General features: G+C 47.1%; 1 protein-coding gene across 1 annotated transcript; it reads right to left on the reverse strand.

Moving 5' to 3' along the window:
* Positions 1-19504: 19504 nt before the first annotated feature.
* LOC109756204 (NDR1/HIN1-like protein 6) lies at positions 19505-20932 on the reverse strand. The gene has a single exon (XM_020315066.4). It carries the CDS (start codon positions 20565-20567, stop codon positions 19806-19808), a length of 762 nt encoding a protein of 253 aa, XP_020170655.1. The 5' UTR covers positions 20568-20932; the 3' UTR covers positions 19505-19805.
* Positions 20933-21420: the final 488 nt, after the last annotated feature.

Below are 21420 nucleotides of genomic sequence, written 5' to 3' on the forward strand. Positions count from 1 at the left end.
GGGTTCAATAACCTCTGCAGCAGACTGGGAGCAAGCAACTCGACCTCCATATTTAAAAGGCCACCCCCCTTCAACCACGCGAACACCAACAATAGTGGCCTGGACCGTTGTAGCAAGTCGCTGAAGGCTTAACTCTGCTGTACACCAGCAGCTGTGGAAGAGAATGGTACGATCAGTAACATCATAATGGTTGCTAACATTCATCAATGGTCTATCTTGGGACTCCCATCCCACCCCGTCATGTAGTTTTAGTTCAACTTCAAAGTCAACGGGGTCTAGAGCTACAATTGCACGAGAGGGGCCGCTCAAGCGTAAAAAAGGATCCTGCAAAAGCATCATATCATTATACCTATTTTGCAGTGGTTTCGTAAAAAAAATAAAACCTTGGTTGCAATGTGCTATGTATTTGTATGAAATAAGCAGGAAGAACCAAAGAAAATAAAAGAAAATGTAGAGAAAACTAGATAAAATACATACATTTTGGGTGAGTAGTTGACATTTAAACATCGACCGGTTGAAGAGAATGTTGCGATTGCGGTCCACGGTGTCTCGAGCAGCGATCAGGCCGTAGACATAGAGTGGCCAGTTCAAGTTGCCTTTTAGTTCAAGAATTCTGAAGGAGTAGATTTGCAAGGTGCTCCCAGTGACCGCAGCAGATGATGGGATGGTACAGGGTGTGTAGTGTGTAAAGAACATAGGGCTCAATAAGGCTGCAGGACCAAAGCAAAGTGCACACTTAGCGTTAGAAATCAAATATGTAAACAGCTAAATTAAATCTCTTGTCTTCCATTTCCTTGATTAAACAAATTACTAATAAGTTAAGTGAGGTAAGCAGAGTGCACATGTTTACTTACTTTTATCTTCGAAGGCACCGCACCGCCCAATCTCAGTGCCCCGATCAAGTTCCCACATGCGACGACAGCCATGAAAAAAATCCTGCTCTATAACCATCTGATTTTTGAGATACTCCATTGTGGATTCCATCTCCTCCTCATAATCAAAAGCCCTTTTCCACTCCTCCGCCTGGTTCCTCCTCTCCTCCGCCTGGTTCCTCCTCTCCTCGTCCTCCTTCTCCTTCCTCTCCTTCCTCTCCTTCCTCTTCTCCATGTTCCTCTTCTTCTCGTCCTCTTTGTACTTGTGCTTGTCCTGAGCCGTCTTCTTCATCCACTCCTCCTTCCTCCTCTTCCTATCCTCCTCATCCTTCTTCTTCTTTTCCTCCAACGCCTTCTCCTTCTCCTCCTTCCTCTTGTGCTCCTCCTCCTTTTCCTTCTTCTCACGCTCCTCCTTCTCCTTCTTCTCACGCTCCTCCTCCTCCTTCCTCTTTTTCTCCTCCTCCTCCTTCTCCTTGACATACTCATCGGAGCATTCCAAGTAATCGTGGTAGACACTCAGGAACCCGTTAGAGCGCACCATCTTCGCCTCCTCCTCCTCTTCATTCTTATTATCCTTGATCCCCTCAGGCGCCTCCGCCTCCTTGATACCTTTGTAGAAATCCTCGGACATGTGCGTCAACATAGATGCCGCCCTGACGAGCTCCTCGGTCTTGTACGGCGAGACGGTAGCGTCGGATTTGCCAAGAACATAAGTGGTAGACAGCATCCGGTGGCCCAGATCCTCCATGTCTTGCAGGATGGAGTTGAAGTAGTCCAGGAGGTCTTCCTCCTCGTCCCAGGCAGAGTGGGGCAGATACACCCGCTGCGAGTTGGTTTTGCTCGAGCCCATCTTCTTCCTCTGGACGGATCCGCCACACTGCTGCGGTGGCGCGTGAGTTTCCGGCGATCGAACTTCTTCTCTCGGCGGAGATGCAGCAAACCCTCTCCGTCTCCGTCTCCTAGATTGATTCAACTGGCCGGATCTGGTCCGGTGCGACCCTGTTGCTGGGCCTGTTAGAACGATTTAGGCCCAATGCTGACTTGTTTGAGCGAACGACTTTGTTTCCTCCGATTCCTTTCTCAAACACAATCCTTTTTTTTTTCGCGAAATTCTCAAACGCAACCGTTTAGCTCAAGAAAAAAAAGTAAACACAATAGTATATATGCGTAGCGCGACACGAAACGACATCTAATAGCTATTGCGTTTCGTGTCACCCTTGGCTAGGATAGCAGGGAGCTATGTAGCCCGACGAGGCTCGAGCCACGGAGTGGCCTGTGGTGTTTAGAGTTTTTTTCCATAAAAATATGCCTTCAAGGGCTAGTCCTGAATGGTATGGGTTTTTTCAACGATTTTCATCAGGGATGCCGGCCAATCAAGCAGCGCAACCTGGCGGCGTACAGCCATAACATCCGCTCCGGCCGTCCACTGAAAATGACACGACGGTGGTGATGCTCCCGATATTCCACGTACACATGTGGTCTCTTTTGCAGCCTGCTGGCCTCCGAGGCATCTAGTACCTTCTGGGGCGGGCGGACATGTGCGCGGCAAGGTCCCGGTCTCCACTCTCCACACCTCCCATCTCAGTGGTCCGGTGGGAGATTGCATCCTTGGGTTATATGTCGTTAGCGCATCTCCAACCTGACCCTAAACTTGACACCATATCCGTCCGCAGACTGGTGAGGACCCATCCACGGAGATTGACATGAGAGCGAGCCATCTAAAGTTAGCTGCAAACTGTCCGCCGTACGTTCAATATGAAATTCAAATGTGTTCGATCACATATATAGTGCGCGTCCGATCACATTGCACCCGGTCACAATCAAAAAGAGGCAAGTATATGGGCAAGAGAGACAGAAGTAAATTTCATGGGCAGCGAAGAATGCACGAGAGGCGTGATTATCAAATTCTCGCCCATTGTCAGTTTATGATTTTTCGGTGGAACAGTGTGTCCGCGTAGGTATGAAAATAATTTAGTAGAGGGAAAACTTCAGATTTTTTATGTATAAGAAATATGGAGGTGTAATGAGAGTAATCATAAAAAAGACTAATTTGTATTTATAAGCGGAGACACTTGGAACCATCGAGGTCCATACATCGCAATGTAGAAGTCCAAAAGCAAAGCTTGCCCTAGACTCTGAATTTTTTAACAAAAGACGCTAAAGTGCGAGACAATGAATCAGGTCCTGGATGCCCAAGTCGCTGGTGCCAAAGCTCTGTGGTGACGTCGATGAAAGTATGATATGCAGTCTGCTGGTCAGCAACTAGGGGGTAGAGCTCTCATGGACTATCACATCGCAGAATCACCTTCCGAGTTCAAAGGTCCTTGATAGGAAAACCAAAACTGTCAAACTCAACCATAATAGGATTTTGACGAGTTAAAGCGGGATCAAACATCACCCTATTTCTAATGAAATCAGGTGTGATAGCAATGTCACGGAGATGAATAGGAAATTTTGAACTGTCAAAAAATGTGTCACCAACATTTGTAATGGGCAAGGAAGCACCATTGCCTACTATAACACTAGAAGAAGAAGTGTAGGGAGAGAGATTGGATAGGATACCATCGTTTTTGGGGAGGTGCGTGGTGGCGCCGATGACAATGAGCCAGTCGTTGCCGGAGCCCTATCCTTGGAGCGACAAGTTGTTCAGCGCCCATGCGGTCGGTTGCTGCGTCATAGGGAAGTTGTAGTAGCCGGTGTAGCTAACTCGCGCCAGGTAGGCCTACGGAGGAGGTGCACCAGGACAAGTTTTTTTTCTCAAACCGAAATTCTGGTTACCGACCGAAAATTGGAAATTTTGATGACGACAAATATTTTAGGTACCGCCCGAGATTTTTGAAATTAAACGGAAGGCTAATGTCAAATAGTGGTCGTCTGCCATTTTTAGAACAACCAGTCTCTTGGCGTAGCGGTATGGCTCGCGAGCTATTGTTTTGGTGACAAGAAGTACTCCATGTACACACGGGGTTAAATTCCTTACATATTGGCATTAAAATATTTAGATTTCAAAATTCATTTAAAAAAATCAGGCAAAATAAATCCAAAATTCCCGAGATTTTACGAAAACCGGCTTTTTTGCCCACTCCCAAAAAAAGAGGAACCAAAAAAGACCTTCTCCAGGACACGGACCAAGCAGGCCAGTGACGGGAGCGCGCCCAACAGGTGCACAAGTGGGTGGCCACGCGCGGAAGACCCCTGAGTGGGGGTACGAACCAGCTACGAAGAAGGGGGCATGCGCGGCGGGAGGGCCAACCGGAACGCCGCCAGCCGGGGCGGTCTTGTTCTTCATGTTGTTCCAGTCGTTGCGGTTGCCGGGGGGAGATGAGGCAACTAGTGCAGCTGAACGAGGAGCTGGTTGACTAGCAGCTCCGCCAGCAAAGAGGGCGGTCGGTGAGGGCTGCCGAGTGCGCCGACAAGACGCTCCTCCTAGAGTAGTGCAGAGCGCACGTTCGCTAAGGAGGGGACGGCGGGGTTGATAGTCAGGGCCGCAATGCATTGGTTGAACTCGTCGTTGAGGCCATGGATGAATGCCAGGAGCATGTCTTGGTTGCTGCCCGCAGATCCGACGTCGCGCAAGGTGTCGACGATGCACTTCAGTTCGCCGGAGAGAAAGCCGTGAGCAAGAGGTCGCCCTCAACGAGGTTATGGAATTCTCCCTTGGGGAAGACGACACGCTGATGGCGGTTCTCGAGGAAGAGGTTGGTGATGGTTGTCCATGCCCGTTCAATGGTGTTGGCAGGTTGGATATGATGTAATAACCTAAAATTAATATGTGCTAATAATTAGTGTGACTGGACCATTGTACTAGAATTATTTGTTAAACTATCATGCTAGAAGAAAAAGAAATAGATATGTACAACTCCTGGCAGATTATTTACGCTGGAAGAATACCATTTTGTATGGTCCTTAAAATATCTCCCTAACTGGAGTGAGCCAACCAAGGGCCAACCCGAACATGAGTAAATTCGATCTAATCCATCTGCCTTTCCTTAGTCGGTAGCTTCAACAGATGTCTCGCTCTCGCCCACCCAGAAAATTCTCCACCCTAGTTGATAGCAACCGAAGGACGACGACTGTTGGAGAAGTCTAGGAGAAATTTGAAGACAAAGAGGTATGGCCTGCTATGAACTATGAGACTGAGATGAGACTTGGGAATAGAGGGAAAGGAGGTCACTGACCTTATTTTCCATTCACGTGAGCACATGGACGCATAGTGCAGAGAAGTGGGGCATAGCTAGAACACCTACATTAGACTCTGGCCTAAATGACCACTGTACACACAAAGTCTAACCGGTATTAGAATAAATGCAGTAATAAAGCTGCATATATAGATCTCGGAAACTGGACGATGGTGATAAGGGGTGTACCTACATGGCGTCTCATTCAGAACTTTCCCTAGCGCCATGCCATGGAAAGACAGAGTGAGTCGCCAAGGTAAGTAGGTGTGTCACCGTAACAACGAATAAGATGCAGTGCATGCAGGTGCCCGCAATGGCATTCGCCTAACAAAAAAGCTGGAAGAAATTTCTCAACACGATCAACAAAATGCTTAACAACACAAGATATGATCGGTACATAATGCGTCGGTTAACAATAGCTTGAATTCATACACAAAAGTTGGTATATATACACACACCAAGAGGCGGTATAATCCTCCTACAAGATATCCAGCTTATCCTCGACAAGAAGAGACCAAGCAACAACAATCTCCACCTTAGAGTTGCCAACAAAACACACACCCCTACTCATCTGGCAATGTTGGGAAGGGAAATCGACATCCCCCTGTCCAGCAATAGCACCAGATTCCGCGTATGCTTGGATGACAACTTTTAGTGTTCCTTGTAATTCTGCGGTGACAACATTCCTTGATAGAGTAAGATAACCATCTGATTCTACAGGAATTTGTTCACCGTGACAATCAAGCAACACAACTTGGTTCGACGGGAGATCCTCAATAAGCTCTGCAGATGATAGGGAGCAAGCGACTCGACATCCATATTCAAAAGGCGGCCCACCTTCAAGTACGCAAACACCCAGGACAGTGGCCTGAACCGCTCTACCAATTGTTTGAAGGCTTAGCTCTCCATCACAAGAGGAACCGGGGAACCAAGCGGTATGATGGTGCATATGGTGATGGTTGGTAGAACAGAAGAATGCTATATCTTGGGACTCGGTTCCATATTTTATCTTCAGTTCGACTTCAAAGTCAACAGGTGCCTTAGCTTGAATTGCACGGGAAGGGCCGGTCAAGCGCAGAAAAGGATCCTGCAAGCATCATTGTCGTTGTTATCATTACCAATACTTCATTAAAATGGACTAATCAATAAGATCACAAACATGCGGGAGGAGGAAAAAGAAACAAAGAGAACTTGATGTTATACCCTGCACGTATATATACCTTTTCAGTGAGTACTTGGTAATTAGCCCTCGACCGGCAGAAGAGAAGGTTGCGGTTACTGTCTACATCGTCTCGAGCAGCGACCACACCGTACACGTGGAGCGGCCAGTTCAAGTTTTCATTTAGTCTAAAAATTTTGAAGGAGTAGATCTGCAAAGCTGGGGTGACGTAAAAGTAGTCGGGGATGTTAACAGGCACCCGGCGCGTGAAGTGCATAGGACTCAGTGTAGCTGCAGCACCAAAGTCAAGTGCGTTATGGTTAGAGATTCAACTTTTTTTGAAACGGTTAGAAATCTAGCTTGAATGAATTGCTAAACCAAGCCAAGTGAAACCTTCGCCTGTATACAAGAAGGAAATCAGGGGTTAGTATATGCATATGAACTCTTGCTTACTTATATCATGGAAGCCACCGGTGTTTCCAATGGGGCCGCCCCACGTAGATTTCCAGCCGGCGCGGTGCTCTTTGTAGGAAGAAACTTGGTCCTCCTCGGTAGCAGATTTGCGTGGATTTGGCGATCCATGCTTGCTGGCTATGTCCCCGGAGATGCTGGCGAGTGCGCGCGACACGAGGAGCAGCGTCTTGGCCTTGTCCGGGGAGACGACGGGGACGCCGGAGTTGGATTCCCTGAGGACGGATGCCAGGGACTGGATCCTGTAGCGCAGCCTCTGCGCCTCGTGCAGGAGGAGACGGACGGCCTCCTCCGCCGAGTCGGCTCCGCTCGAGCCCATCTTCTCGACGGGCAACTCGCCTGGACGGCCAACTGCGGTAGTGCTGGTGCGTAGCCGTCCGTCCAGCGATTGTCGCCGGCTCCGGGACGTGATCGAACGATGGCGAGGAAGAGCGTCTACTGATTCTCCCTCTTTTGGCGGAATCCAAATTAAACCCTCTCCATCTCCTTCCCGGATTCCTGCGACACGGTTCCTGGACCTCTGGGCTGGTAGACGATTTAAGTCGAAGAAGGTTCGGCCAATGCTAGACGTAAGCCGGCTGATAGCTCAGAGTTATCAGCCGCCTTGATAACCATTCGATGGAGCACATCGTGGCCGTCCCTTTGGTGTCCCACGGATGGCACTTCCCCTCGATGCCATCTTCCCCTCGCACAACACACGCACCACCCACAGCTCCCACTGTCCCGCTCCAAGCACGGCAGCGGCGGCCTGGACGCTATTTGAGCTACGATGCAGTGGACGACATCGACGAGCCGGAGCTATGATGCAGCGGACGACGACGACGTCGGAGCTACAATGCAGCAGCCGCCGGAGTGCTATGCAGCAGTCATAGATGCCGCCAGAGCTACGATGCAGCCGTCCTCGACGCCACCGGAGTTGCATTGCAGCGGCCGTGACGCCGCCGGAGCTGCTATGCAGCGATCGTTGATGCCGTCAAAGTTGCTATGCAGCAGGCGTCGATGCCGCCGGAGCTATGATGCAGCGGCCGTCGACGTCATTGGAGCTGCTATGCAGCGGCCGCCGGAGCTACGCGCCGCCGGAGGTGTGATGCAGCGGCCGCGACGCCGCCGGAGCTGCGATGCAGCGGGCGTCGATGCCGGCTGTCGTGGACGAGTTGCATCATAGCAAGAGCAGCCATGAGGCCCATGATGAGGTTGCATCGCAACAAGACCAGCGCTGGCGAGGTGCATCGCACCTCGGTCACAACAACCCAATCGGAGCCGCTCTTGCTACACCAAAAAATGGCAAGGCCAACTACACCATCCCGTGTGCTGCTCAAAAAATGGCAAGGCCAACTACACCAAAAAAGCTTCGGCGCAGCAGCTTCCATGGTAGCACTACGCGGCGCGAAGCACTGGCGGCGCCCGCTGGCACTCCATTGCAACCCCCGATGAGCTTCAACGACCCTGTGTGTGCTTCATTGCAGCTCCGGCGGCACTTCATTGCAGCCTCGGCGGAGCTCAGCAACCCCGCTCGACGCTCCATTGCAGCCTCCGACATCGCTCCATTGCAGCCCCCTCGCGCTTCACTGGAGCACCGTGAGCGAAGCGCGTCGCGTCGGGACGTCGGTGCAGCACCACGAGCGCATCGCGCAGGACACCGCTTTGCAGCAGCAGGAGCGTCGCCGCCCCCGGCGAGATCCACGCCAGCCGGTGCTGCAAAGGCCGGCCGCAACCTGCTTGCTGCAAGGGCGCGTTGCACCAGTGCGCCGGGGTGCCGCGGACGCTGCTCCAACGGAAAGACAGATAGATAGGACGCTTTAGGGGGCAGGGGGTGAGAGCAAGGGGCAAGAGGCACAGTCGATTTGGTGGAGGAGAGAAGGGGACTCGGCTGATTTGGTGGAGGAGAGAAGAAGGCGACCCAAGAAGAAAGGATAAGGCGTGGGCGGTGGGTGGTCCCATGAGGGACGCGTGGCACGCAACGCACACGGCTTAAATTACGAGAGATCAGTCGGTTGTTTTCAATCGTTTTCCAGAAGGTTCAGCCCATGCACCTCCTCTTTAAAGGGCGAACCTGAACCTCTGCTATTTTTGCAATTTCTATCGGCCCATATCCAGCTGGTTGAACTGAACCGATCAAATTAGGACCTCACAGAGCAACTTTTTTTTGAGAACTCCTCACAGAGCAACTAATCGAAATCACTAATTAAGGAGTACTCGTTGCAAAGAACACTCAATTTTTCCAGGTCACGACAAGTGGCGCGCCTCGCAACCCGTGAGTTTTCTTTTTTTCTTAGATTCGTTTATTCAAAACGTTTTATCTCTTAAACCGTGCGTCCAAATCTCAAACCGTTTTCACCATTGGATTCCTCGCGTCGAGATCTTCCAAACTAGATCCCATGTTGATAGGTTTTGACGAACTTTTTTTCCACGGAAAAAACCGGACGAAAAAACTAAACCGGGAGCACGGTTTTTTCCCTTTCCGAAAGAGGCACGCCCGTGCCTCTCGCAAAATCACAACCGTGCCTCTCGTGCAAGCAAAACCGTGACTCTCGTGGAAAGAAAAAAAAACAGAAAACACGTTTTTTCCCTTTTCGAAAAAGGCACGCCCGTGACTCTCGCGAAAGCACAACCGTGCCTCTGGCAAAAGCAAAACCTTGACTCTCGCGAAAGAAAAAAAACAGAAAACGCGTATTTTTCCCTTTCCGAGAGGCACGGCCGTGACTCTCGCAAAAGCACAACCGTGCCTCTCGCGGAAGCAAAACCGTGACTCTCGCAAAAGGAAAAAAATAGAAAACGCGTTCTGTTTTTCCCTTTCCGAGAAGCACGGCCGTGACTCTCACGAAAGCACAACCGTGCCTCTCGCGGAAGTAAAACCGTGACTCTCGCGAAAGAAAAAAAAACAGAAAACGCGTTTTTTCTTCGTTTCCGAAAGGCACGGCCATGACTCTCGCTAAAGCACAACCGTGCCTCTCGCGAAAAAAAAACGTGACTTTTCACGAAAGGGAAAAAAAGTAAACGCGTTTTTCACGCAAAAATAAATTTTAAAATTTTTTTTTGGTCGAAACGCGAAGGAAGACCGGGGAAAATCCAAAACGTCGAAAAGATCCGGGAAAAACCGTTTAAAAAGCCGAAAGCGCGTGCGAAAAAATAAAAAAAACAAAATCTGGAAGGAATGTCCAGAGCGCGACACGTGGCGAATGGCTGAGAGCGCGCCAAGTGGCGCTGATCGTTGCGAGGCTCCCGAAGGAGCGCTCGTTAACTAGTTGCTCTCGCAACTAATCAGCGAGAGTATATTCCTTGAGGAGCCCACGCAAGGATCACTTTTGGCGGGCTGGGAGCGCGCCAACTCTCAGCCACCGCCACGAGTCGCGTGCTGGACGTTTTCTTCGATTTTTTTAATGTATGTGTTTTTGGCTGTTAGATGCTTTTGTGTGGGGGTGTGTGTGTGTGTGGGGGGGGGGGGGGGGGGTCAGCTTTCTGGGTTTCCCTCGGTTTTGGATGGAAAAAGTTCAATTTTGTCCGGAAAACCCTTTTTTTCTTCTATTATGCGAGAGCACATATTTACTTCTCGTGGAGACTTGGATTTGCTTCCGCGAGAGGCACGGTCGTACCTTTTTCCTTCCGCGACAAACATGGATTTACTTCTCGTAGAGGCAAGGATTTGCTTATGCAAGAGACATAGTCGTGTTTGTCGAAAAAGGTTTCCTTTCGCGAGAGGTACACATCTACTTTAGGTGGAAGCACGAATTTGCTTCCACGAGACGAGAGACACGGTTGTGCCTCTTAAAAAAAATGTTTTCTTTTTCTTTTCTTTTTCTACGAGAGGCGTAGATTTATTTCTCGTATAGACACGGATTTGCTTCCGCGAGAGGCACAGTCGTGCCTCTCGAGAAATAAAAAAAAAGTGTTTTTTCATCTGCGAGAGGCATATATTTACATCTCGTGGAGCCACGGATTTGCTTCCGCGAGAGGCACAGTTGTACCTCTTCGGAAAATTTGAGAAAGTTCACTAAACTTTTAAAAAGTTCATTGAATTCAAAAAACGTTCACGAATTTGAGAAGGAAATTCATGTATTTAAAAAAAAGTTTAGCAAAAAAACCATTCGAAAAAGAAAGAAAGAAAAAAACCCAAACAAAAGCATTCAAGAAAACAAAAAAGATTATAAGAAGAGAAACGCTAAAAGTACACATGTTAAGTCGGTTGGCTGGTTGGTTGTGTCAACGAAAGTTGAGCCAGGAGATCGCGTGTTCGATATACCGTACTCGCTGTGTTTTTGCGTCTTTAAACAGGAAAAAGAAAGTAACGTGGGCCGGCCCAGCGCGGAGAAATGGGGTGCGCGCCCCGTATGGTTAAGCCTGTAACGGGCGCCGTTTAGGAAATGCCTATCAGCCCCCCCCCCCCCCCCCCTCCCGGGATTTTTGTAGCCCTGTAGCTCAGCCTTTTAATAAATGGTCTCTTGAAGATGGTAGAAATATTAGTTTTTGGCATGATATTTGGGCTGCTGATACGATCTAGAAACTCAATTTTGGGCCGGCCCAGCGCGGAGAAATGGGGTGTGCGCCCCGTATGGTTAAGCCTGTAACGGGCGCTGTTTAGGAAATGCCTACAGCCCCCCCCCCCCCCCCCCCCCCCCCCCCCCCCCCCCCCCCCCCCCCCCGGGATTTTTGTAGCCCTGTAGCTCAGCCTTTTAATAAATGGTCTCTTGAAGATGGTAGAAATATTAGTTTTTGGCATGATATTTGGGCTGCTGATACGATCTAGAAACTCAATTTTGGGCTTTTTTGACATTTGCCAACAGCAGAACTATTACATACCCAAGTGTGGGACGGGCATACCAGGAGGTGTGTTGGTGAAGGTTTTTAGTTAAATGGCAGCAATTGTTGATTGTCCTTTCAACATGTATTCCAAACGACAACATTGATCAGCTGTTATGGTTGCTGGAGCCTTTTGGCATCTACTCAGTTCTTTCCTTTTATAATATGATTAATTTGGGGGGGGGGGGGGGGGGGGGGGGGGTACTCCTATGTGGAAGAACTTTTGGAAGGAAGTGGTTCCTCACAAATATCTAGTTTTGTTTGCCTAGATTTTAATAATAAAATTTTGACCAGAGATAACCTAAGCAGACGGCATGATGAGTTGAGTTGCTTCTTTTGTGGAGAGGTTGAGTCTGTCCACCACCTGTTCTTTGATTGTCTTGTGGCAAAAGAGATTTGAAGAGATGTAGCTGATACTTTTAATTTCAGTGTTCCTTGTAACATTTTTGAACCTGTTTTGTGGTGCATTGATACTAAGAAAATCCATGATTGGTATATCATGTGTTGCCGTCATTTGGAGCTTATGGACAATACGCAATGATTTGTGTTTTCAGGGGGCGGTATGGACAAGTACCCAGATTCTTCTTGGGTGGGAGTAAGTGCACTGATCCATGAATGGAAGATCCTGTGTGTGGACGCTCAATTTGGGGGGAGACTAGTACAGGATCAACACTTTAGGTGAGATCGTAGGATCAACCCAAAATTTTCATATTTAGACAATCCAAAAAAATCTGAAAATAATTTATAACATACCTGTGGGTTATGTCTACAACTCCAAAAAAAATCAGCTCAAAACTTGATCTACAATTAGAGATTCAAAATAGACAAATTCGACTATGATTAGTGTCAGCTTTAGGTGAACAGTTTTTGACACTATTCACATTTGGTTTTGTCTTTTTTTGTCCTCTAAGTGAAGTTTGAATTAGCAGCTGAAATTTTTTGAGCTTGTACATCAAAGGTGGATGAGTGTCTCCAAAAAAAAATCATAATTTTTAACATGCTTTGTATCTTCAAATAGATTGATCTTATTGATCTCACCTAGGGCAGATCCTATACAAGTCTTCCTCGCTCAATCTCTCATGTTGCGACAAGGTCTTCTGATCGCTTGGAGATGAAAAGATGTTCAGGAGACGGCGGTGGTCAGAGTTTATCTTGAGTCTTGAGGGCGTATTCCAGCTGAAAATACTGATGATAAAACTGTAATAACTATTTTGGCTATTTTACCGTTCGTTTGCTACTTGTTGAACTTGTTGTATATTTTTTCCCAGCCCTGTGTAGCTAGATGTTGGTGTTTAAATTATGTCTTAGCTACTCTGGCTTGCCCTGAACGCTGTAAACTTTTCTGACTTGCTCTGCACTGTTTAATAAAATGGGGCGGGGTAACCCTTTCATTTTATAAAAAAATCTTTGTCGGTTTAAATTTAGCAAAAAATGTTCGCAAATATGTAAAAATGTTTGCGGCTTTGAAAAAAGTTAATTAACTCAAATAATATTCATGAATTTTAAAAATGTTTGAGGATTAAAATTTTGTTTGTAAAATTCATGAAATGATCAAAATTTTGGAAAAGCAAACATTTTTAAAGTTCCCCAAGAATTATTGCATTCTCGAGCATTTTTAGTTATTTTGCAAATTTATTTAATTTGTGAACATTTTAAAATCATAGGAAAAAATACGGTGAACACATTTCCAAACTATTTTGTGAGTTTGACTCAAATCTTCATACATTCGAAATTTTTAACAAGAATTGTAAATAGAATTTTTTTAATATGGTAAAAAATTTTAAAACATACAGAACCATAATTTATTATACTTTGAATTTTTGATTTGTACACAATGATATTTTTTTAATATACGGCGGACAGTTTCTAATTACATGGTAAACATTGTTCAAATATTGTGAATTTTTTTACGAAATACATGCTGAACATTTATTTAGTATATGATGAACATTTCATTTATGTACATGAACATTATTTAATATATGGTGAGCAAATTTCAATTACACACCAAATCTTTTCTAAATACAGTGAGAATTTTGTCAAAATACACATTGAACAATTAATGTTCAAGAATTCAAAAAAAAGTTCATGGATTAAAGAAGCGTTCTCAAATTTAAGAATTCACTAAAAATCTAAAAAAGAAAAGGTCAATAGTTTTTGAAATTTTGAATAGAAATATGACGATTATTAACTTTTTGAATTTTGTATTTCTTGAAAAAGAGAGAAAAAGAAGAAAAACCAAGGTTTAAAGGAAAAATAAAACAGAAATGAAAAGGAAAAAAGAGAAACAAGTAAAGATACAAAAAACCGCCAGTCACCTTCTAGAAGGTTGCCAAAACCGGAAAACAAGCTTGAAACTAGAAGGGTGTCGGTGCAACAAACTCTGGTGTATGTTGCCCGGACTGCACACAAGCTCAAGGGCAAGGTTACAACATCCAAGACAAGGCCAAGCAGAAGAGTTAGCTCTTTGAGAAATCAAAGGGCGGATCAAGAAGACCAAGACAAGCCGAAGGAACAAGACATCACTAAGGAAAAACCTCCCTTGCCGGGCAGGCGAGCCTGACAAGGTCGAGGTCACCCCGAAGATAAGTCCCAAGACCTCCCCGACAAGGGTTGCCTGGACGCCAGCGGCCCGCTTCCCCGCCAAGGCTCCACCATTCCACGTCACAGCAATGCAAGTGACCTATCGGTGCGAAGCCGAGCCCCCAGGTGATTAAGTGGCTGTCATTTGGCACGTGGCAGCCATTTTTGAGGAATATCACCCCTAAATGACACCTGTCCAGAGGCGTGCCACGCAGGCAGGCGAGAAGGTTGTTGAATAGCGCGGCAAGGCTTGCCGGGCTACACCCACGGCGTGACACTAAGCGGTGCATTTAATGCACCTTGTCCTATTTGCAGTGTTAGGTATGATAGCACTGTGGCTATCTAATCACTTGATAATGACTGTTTTGCCATTGTGATAACCCGATGACCTATAAAAGGAGGGCCGTGGCAACCTTAGAAAGGATCCGGACCCTTGTACACTCATATGCGCGCAGCTGCTCTTGTCCCTAGGCGACCTTGCCGGGCTTGAGCGCCGCGTCTCGACCACGGTCCTCTCATCAATCCACCAAAGAAGGAGTAGGGTTTTATACCTCATAGCGGCCCGAACCTGGGTAAAAACTGCCCGTGTCATCGCTGTCGTGCTACTCTACGGCCTCCGCTCTTTGTGCAATGTGCCCTTCCCCTTTGACGAACCACAAGGGGCCAATGGCCCCATAGGTGACCGTGTTACACCACGACAAGCGGTTATCAGTGAATTTGGAGTAATGCTCCTTGATTTCCTTCCATATATGCTTTCTCCTGTCAAACAATGAAAAACGAGTTTTCTTCTCTCTCTCTCTCTCTCAGGATTAGCGTTAGAAATAACCAAGAAATAATGATAAAAAGTCAAAGGAATCCAAGTCAGAACTCCTTATTAAAATCACAAATGCTCGAGCCATCAATCAGTTAGGAGAGCTATATCTCTCCAGAATCGTCTCTCTCCACAAGATTATTCTTGAAATAAATTCTGACCGTGAGGCTATCTTCACCTCCAAGTTCTGAATATTTTTTCAAAATCCTATGGTAACTACAATACTTTTCAGGACAACTTATCATCCACAGAGACAAGGTCAGATTCAAACGGTCAACCTAATCTTGTAAGATACAGTCAAAGCTTGTCATCTAGTTTTCTATGAAATGGGAAGAGTAACTTCTTTTACTGAGCTCCTACGACAACACATTAAAGGCGGGCCTTGGTATGGATCCCTTCGAGGTTCTTTACTCCGCTCAATTTGTCTGAAACTAGATAACGTCAACATTTTGGTTCGAACATCATTCAAGGCGCAGAAGAAAAGTCTATATTATCCGTTAGAACTTGAAAGTAGCCCAATCTCGGTGGAAAGAGAGTTAAATGCACTGGAGGTCCTAAAAGTTTTGTCGGGGTGTCACTTTAGTCCTAATTTTTTCAAAATGCACCTTTAGGTCCTAATTCTTTAGTAAGTGGTTCACGTGAGGTCCTTTCTCACGGGCGCTCATTGACCTGCCTGCGTGGTGCGTTGACCCACGCCACATCGACAGAGGGCCCAGCCGCCAGGAGAGAAATCTCCTAAAAGTTTTTGGATAGTGTCACTTTAGTCCTACTTCTTTCAAAATGAACATTTAAGTCCTAATTCTATAGAGAGTGGTTCACCCAAGGTACTTTTTTGCATGAGCGGTTGCTGACTTGCTCGCATGACGTGTTGAGCCACACCATGTCAACTTAGAGGTTGCTGTGGTTGCTCTTTTTTACAGAAAGCCCCTTATAAACCCCCCTCTTCACATTTCCCAGCCCTCTCTCTCTCTCGTGGCAACACCATCGCCATGGCTGGGATAGCAAGCTCCTCAACAAGGAAGCGGGTGACGAAGAGAAGCATTGCAGCAGCATCGTCGGCGTCGCCTCCTCCACAAGCTCCTACCACCTAACCTCAAATCAGGGCAAGCAATTTGAGAAACTTAATGAAACAATGCAAATTGAACTAAATCAATGCCTACAGCTAGTGATTGTGGAAGAGTGGAGGAAATCACATAGCTACGGGACCATAGCGGCCAAAAAATAGGTTTTTTTGGCAATGTTCCTCATCTGCTATTGACCCTAAGTCGACGTGGCATGGGTCAACGCGCAACCGAGCAGTTCAGTGAGCTATTGTGCAAAAAAGACCTTGGGTGAACCACTTACTATAGAATTAGGACCTAAACGTGCATTTTGAAAGAAGTAGGACTAAAGTGACACTGTCCAGAAACTTTTAGGACCTTCAGTGTATTTTTCTTGCCTGGCGATTGGGCCCTCTGTTGATGTGGCGTGGGTCAACACGCCATGCGGGCAGGTCAGCGAGCGCTCGTGAAAAAAGCACCTCGGATGAACCACTCACTAAAGAATTAGGACCTAAAGGTGCATTTTGGAAGAATTAGGACTAAAGTGACACCCCGACCAAATTTTTAGGACCTTCGGTGCATTTAACTCATGGAAAAATTACTATGACAGAAAACATCGTCCTCCGCAGTCGCTATCCACCGCCATCGCCAGCCCGAGGTGATTTGAAATGAATATTGCTCGTATATTTATAGTAAACTTTTTTAGTTTTTATCTAAGTGATGATGTCAGTAAACAAATACTCATCGCATCTCTAAGCATATATAGTTTTTTTAACCGAAATTGTAAAGGATGCCTAAACTATAAAAACAGAAACCAAAATTCGTATCCATGGTGACTTCAACATGTATGATGAGGTTGTATATACTAAACATACATCTTTTATGCATACTTTGGGCTACAGTTAACTCGTACATGATATTTATGTATATTTTGGAGTACAACTAACTAGTAGGTGTACCAATTTAAGCTAACAAAACCAATCATGAACTAGACCTAAATATTAACTACTACTAGTCCTCATTCTTAAAATGTCATAATTGCTATGGCTGTAAATAAAAATATGCTTAAGTTAACTGGACTATGTTGGCTATAGTTGTATTAGTTTTTAAACATTTAGTCTATGACATTAAAATAATGTGTTTTTAAATTGGGGGGGAATTTTCTTTTAATGTATGTAAACTAGAAAAGAACAAGACAAGATACAATATTATAGTTTGTTGTGTCCATTTTAGTATCTTTAGCTGCCTTAAACCAGAGTTCTAGAGCACACCATTCAAATAAATATCTAAATATAAATTTTTGCAGGCTATGTTTAACTAAATTATGAATTTACAATGAAAGTGTGTCAAAGTATGAATTACTACCATTTATTAATTATTTGCTGATGATGTGTGGGCGTTCTTTTCCTGAGCTTGAACCGACCAGCAAAATGTGTGTGTTTTGATTTTTGAAATGATGGCAACTTAAGTTTTAATATAATTTTGTGTAGATTTTGAAATCTCACATTTCAAACTCTAGGAGGCTAGGATAGTGCATCAGGTAATATCTAACCGAAACCCAAATATTTAGCCCCTTAAATCATAACTCCTCGGATTTGCGGGTGTTGAAGAAAAGCACTTTATAACCAAACTCCTAAAGAATTTTCTTTGCCAATCCTTCTATCTATTGGCTTACATACTCCATTTCAAGTATATATTTGCACACATATCAAATTCAAATTTGAATCAAGGTTCACACAATTCATGAACATAAAAAAGATCAAATTTACAGATGTACTTATTCTAATTCAAACACGCGAAAATGTCCAAATGATTGTCAAAGCTTGGCATAAGTCGGATTGGGTGCAAACTAATCCTTGGCAAGCTTCCCATGGCCTTATGCTTTATCCCGATTAATGTACAAGCAGCTGAACTTTGATCCTAATCTCAGATGCTGAAAGTCCTCGCGAACGATCACTGCAATGCCATCTCAAAATCACCGTCATCTTCTTCCTCCTCCTCCAAAGAAGAGCCACTGAAGAATATCTCCCTTAACCTCTTCACCTATTTATTGCAATATTCCATGTTAAATTTGATTGCAAAAAACAGTAAAACAACATCAATGAAAAAATGAAAAAAATAATCACCTAGCTAATTCGTCCAACACGATGAGAGCGGAATTGCGGCAACGCCGAGGCTGTGGGTGGAAAGCGTGGCTGAGGGGATGGCCTTCAGGCTTTGGTTAGCAAGAATATTCTCAAAGTCGTGCTTGCTCTTCGCAAACCAAACCCGTCGTGGCCGAACTTCGGCTTTCCAAAGGTCACCGGAATGTCTGAGATTCCGGCGGCGTTGAACTTTTCTACGGGTGCTCCACGACATTATGGTCATCTGCCGTTTCCATTTTTGATGGAATGAAGCTCGAGAGTTGCCATATTCATCCACAAGCTCCCGACGGCATGGGAAGGAGGGAGATATGCGGCGATTCCAGCAGCGATGTCAGCCGGCGAGCGAATCTACCATGGGCCGAGAGATCGGCGAGGTTGCGGGCCCGGTGTGTTGGCCGGCCTGCGCAGTAGCCGGTGAGGGAAAGGAAATCAGCGGAGGCAGCGCCAGGGGTGGAGGTCGTCGAGTGAGAGGTAGCTGACGCAGGGGGTGAAGCTGAAGGGAATCTTTTTGCAGAGACTTGTTTGGGGGGCTCAAAATTAAGAGCCGGCAGAGGCTTCTTCTAAAAGATTGGAGTAGTTAAAGGAATTTGGCTAGGTGCGGCTTAACTTGAACTTTGGAACTGATTCTGGACCCCCACCTCTCATGACGCCCCGCCTGCTCCGTGAGATGCTAAGAGCATCTCCAACGGCCGCCCAACGCGTCGCGCCTTAAAAACTACTTTGCCGCGCGCCCATCGCCTGATTTGGCGCGGCGGGCAGCTCTAGCTCCAGTAGCCGCGCAAAAATGCAGCGCGCAAAAATGAAGCGCGCGCGACACTCGCACAAACAACATATGCATTCTAAACACAAGCAAAAAGATCAAACACAAACAAAATAAATCAACAAATAAATAGTTTGATTTCGTTATTACAACTCAAACAAATAGTTTATCGTTCAATACAACAAATAGTTCAATAATACAACATCAAACGCACAAATCATGATGCTCTTTGTCGCCCATTCCAAGCCCACCACTCCTCAATGAGATCCTTCTGAAGATCATCATGCGCCGCGTTACGTCGGATGGCATGATAGGAGGCAACAAAACCAGCCCTCCGTCGCACTCGCACGGGATGTCCCAAGAGCTCATACTGAGAGTAGTCTACATCTTGGCCACGCTCATTCTCGATGATCATATTGTGCACGCTTGTGTGATCATGCACGCTTGTGTGATTTTGCAAGCCCAATTTGCTATTGTGAGAGGACCGGCTAGATTTTAGGATCAAAAGATGCTTTGGTACACGCGATGGAGTTTCGGCCCGCGCGCTGAACTAGATATGCCACGTGCGCGGTTTTTTGCGCGCCCGCTGGAGCCACTCTACCGATTGCGCGCACGCTAAAATGATCAATTTTATGGCGCGACGCTTGTTTAGCACGGCTGTTGGAGATGCTATAAGCAACTATGGTGCATAAGCCTGAAAACCACACACACAAGACTGTGTGCATGAGCCAATATCTTCTCTTTATTATCGTCTCCAGAGAAATTCATAGCAAATGAATACACCTCGGATCTTATTTATTACACTAAAAATAATGAATATGCGAGCCAAAATAAATAATAAATTTACAGCACTACCCATCTCTACCATCTGCCGATCGATCTCGATCAATATAGATCGACAGGAACGGGGACGAGACCTCGGTAATCCTACATACAAGACACACGTATATATGCACAATCCGTGCACGGCTCAAACGGTTTGAGAATGATCTAATTAGGCTTGAGCTTGAAGGTGCAGCTGTTGGAGCGGATGCGGAGCCGCGTCCCGGCCTCGAGGCTGTCCACCACCAGGCTACACGTGGCCTTCCCCGTCATCTTCCACAGCTTGAGGGCGCCAAACTTGATCCGGATCGGCACGCGCGCGGTGACCGTGAGCGGCACGAACCCGGCCTGCCGCTGCTGCGCCAGCTGCGCGGCCACGGCGCTGTCGAGCCTCGTCTCCCCCTGGAGCGTGATCAGCGGCCGCACCGTGCTGCGGTGGCCCTGGTAGAGCGCCGGGAACGCACCGCGGCACAGCTCCGTGCCGTTGAACGAGGCGGCGACCCAGCCGCCGTCGTAGTACACCCCGATGCGCCGGTTCGGGTTCTCGGCAACCACCTGCACCTCGAACGCGTCGGACACCGTCATGGAGGTGGTGTTCACGTCGAACCGGGTGGCCGTGAGGCGCTCCACGCGGAACGTGGGGATCTTGGGCCGGAACACGGCGTAGAGGATCCCCGCCGTGGCGCCGAGCGCGACGATGAGCACGATCAGCACCAGCAGCGTGCAGCACACGCACCGGCAGCACCTGTTGTGCCGCTTCCGCCGCGGCGCGCGCAGCGGGGCCGCCGCGCCAGGTGCCGGGGCGGTGATCGGCAGCCGGTCGCCATAGTCGGCGCTGGGTGGCCGTGGCAGCTTATCCTTGTTTTGCTCTGGCACCGGGGGCGGCGCGCCGTCGACGATCACCGGGTGGACCCGGTGGTAGCTTGCCATGCTCTCTTCACCTGACTGGCTGGTTAGCTCCTAGCTGCTTGCTTGCTTCTTACAGCACGTAGAAGTAGTGCTCGCAGGATGAACTGGCTTGCAGAAAGAAAATGTTGAAAGCCACCGATGTAGTGGGAGTTGAGGGGTGATCGGGTCCAAGTTTATATGTGATGGCTGGCTGGTGTCAAGTTGGTGCGTTGGTTGGTGCTGCTTGAGTTTCTTTCTAGATGTTGGAGCTTTCTTCCGGTCTCGAACCTTGACTTGGCTGGCTGCCTGCGCGCGTGATTGACTTGGGCCTTCTTACTACCATTTTCTTCGTTTGAAACAGTGGCCGTGTCACATGTGTCTCTGTTCTCATGGGCACTCGTGCCTCTTTCCAGAAATTTTGTGTCAACTTTTCTGGCTCCATGTGCAGGCAGATGTAGTAGTACTAGCTAGTCGTACGCGACTACGCGTTAAGTTTCCATCGAGCTAGGCATTTAGTCATGTGCTCATGAGCTTGTCACGTTGCACTTCGATCGAATCCCTCGTGTTGAATGGTTGCAACCGAGTAAGGACATGTAATTACCGACGAGATCGGTCGTGTAAATCGTCACAACGATCTCCATCATGTCATGGGATACCTCAGCACTGTCGTGGATCAGGTGAAAGTTCAGAATAGATTAATGTGTATCCGGCAATGCATCACGGGGGACGCTATCGCTGAATAATTTGCCCGGAAGATGCCTCTCAGCCGTGCAGCCAGCATAAGCGTGTGTGGTTACGTTGACCGGTGGTTGTGTGTTGAACATTAATAAGGCCGGCCGGGGACGCCGGGACGGTGCGTCCGGGAAAGGAGAAGCTTCATGCGTGACGTGATCCA

The sequence above is a fragment of the Aegilops tauschii genome, chromosome 2 (genome assembly GCF_002575655.3).
Source record: "Aegilops tauschii subsp. strangulata cultivar AL8/78 chromosome 2, Aet v6.0, whole genome shotgun sequence".
Taxonomy (NCBI): domain Eukaryota; kingdom Viridiplantae; phylum Streptophyta; class Magnoliopsida; order Poales; family Poaceae; genus Aegilops; species Aegilops tauschii.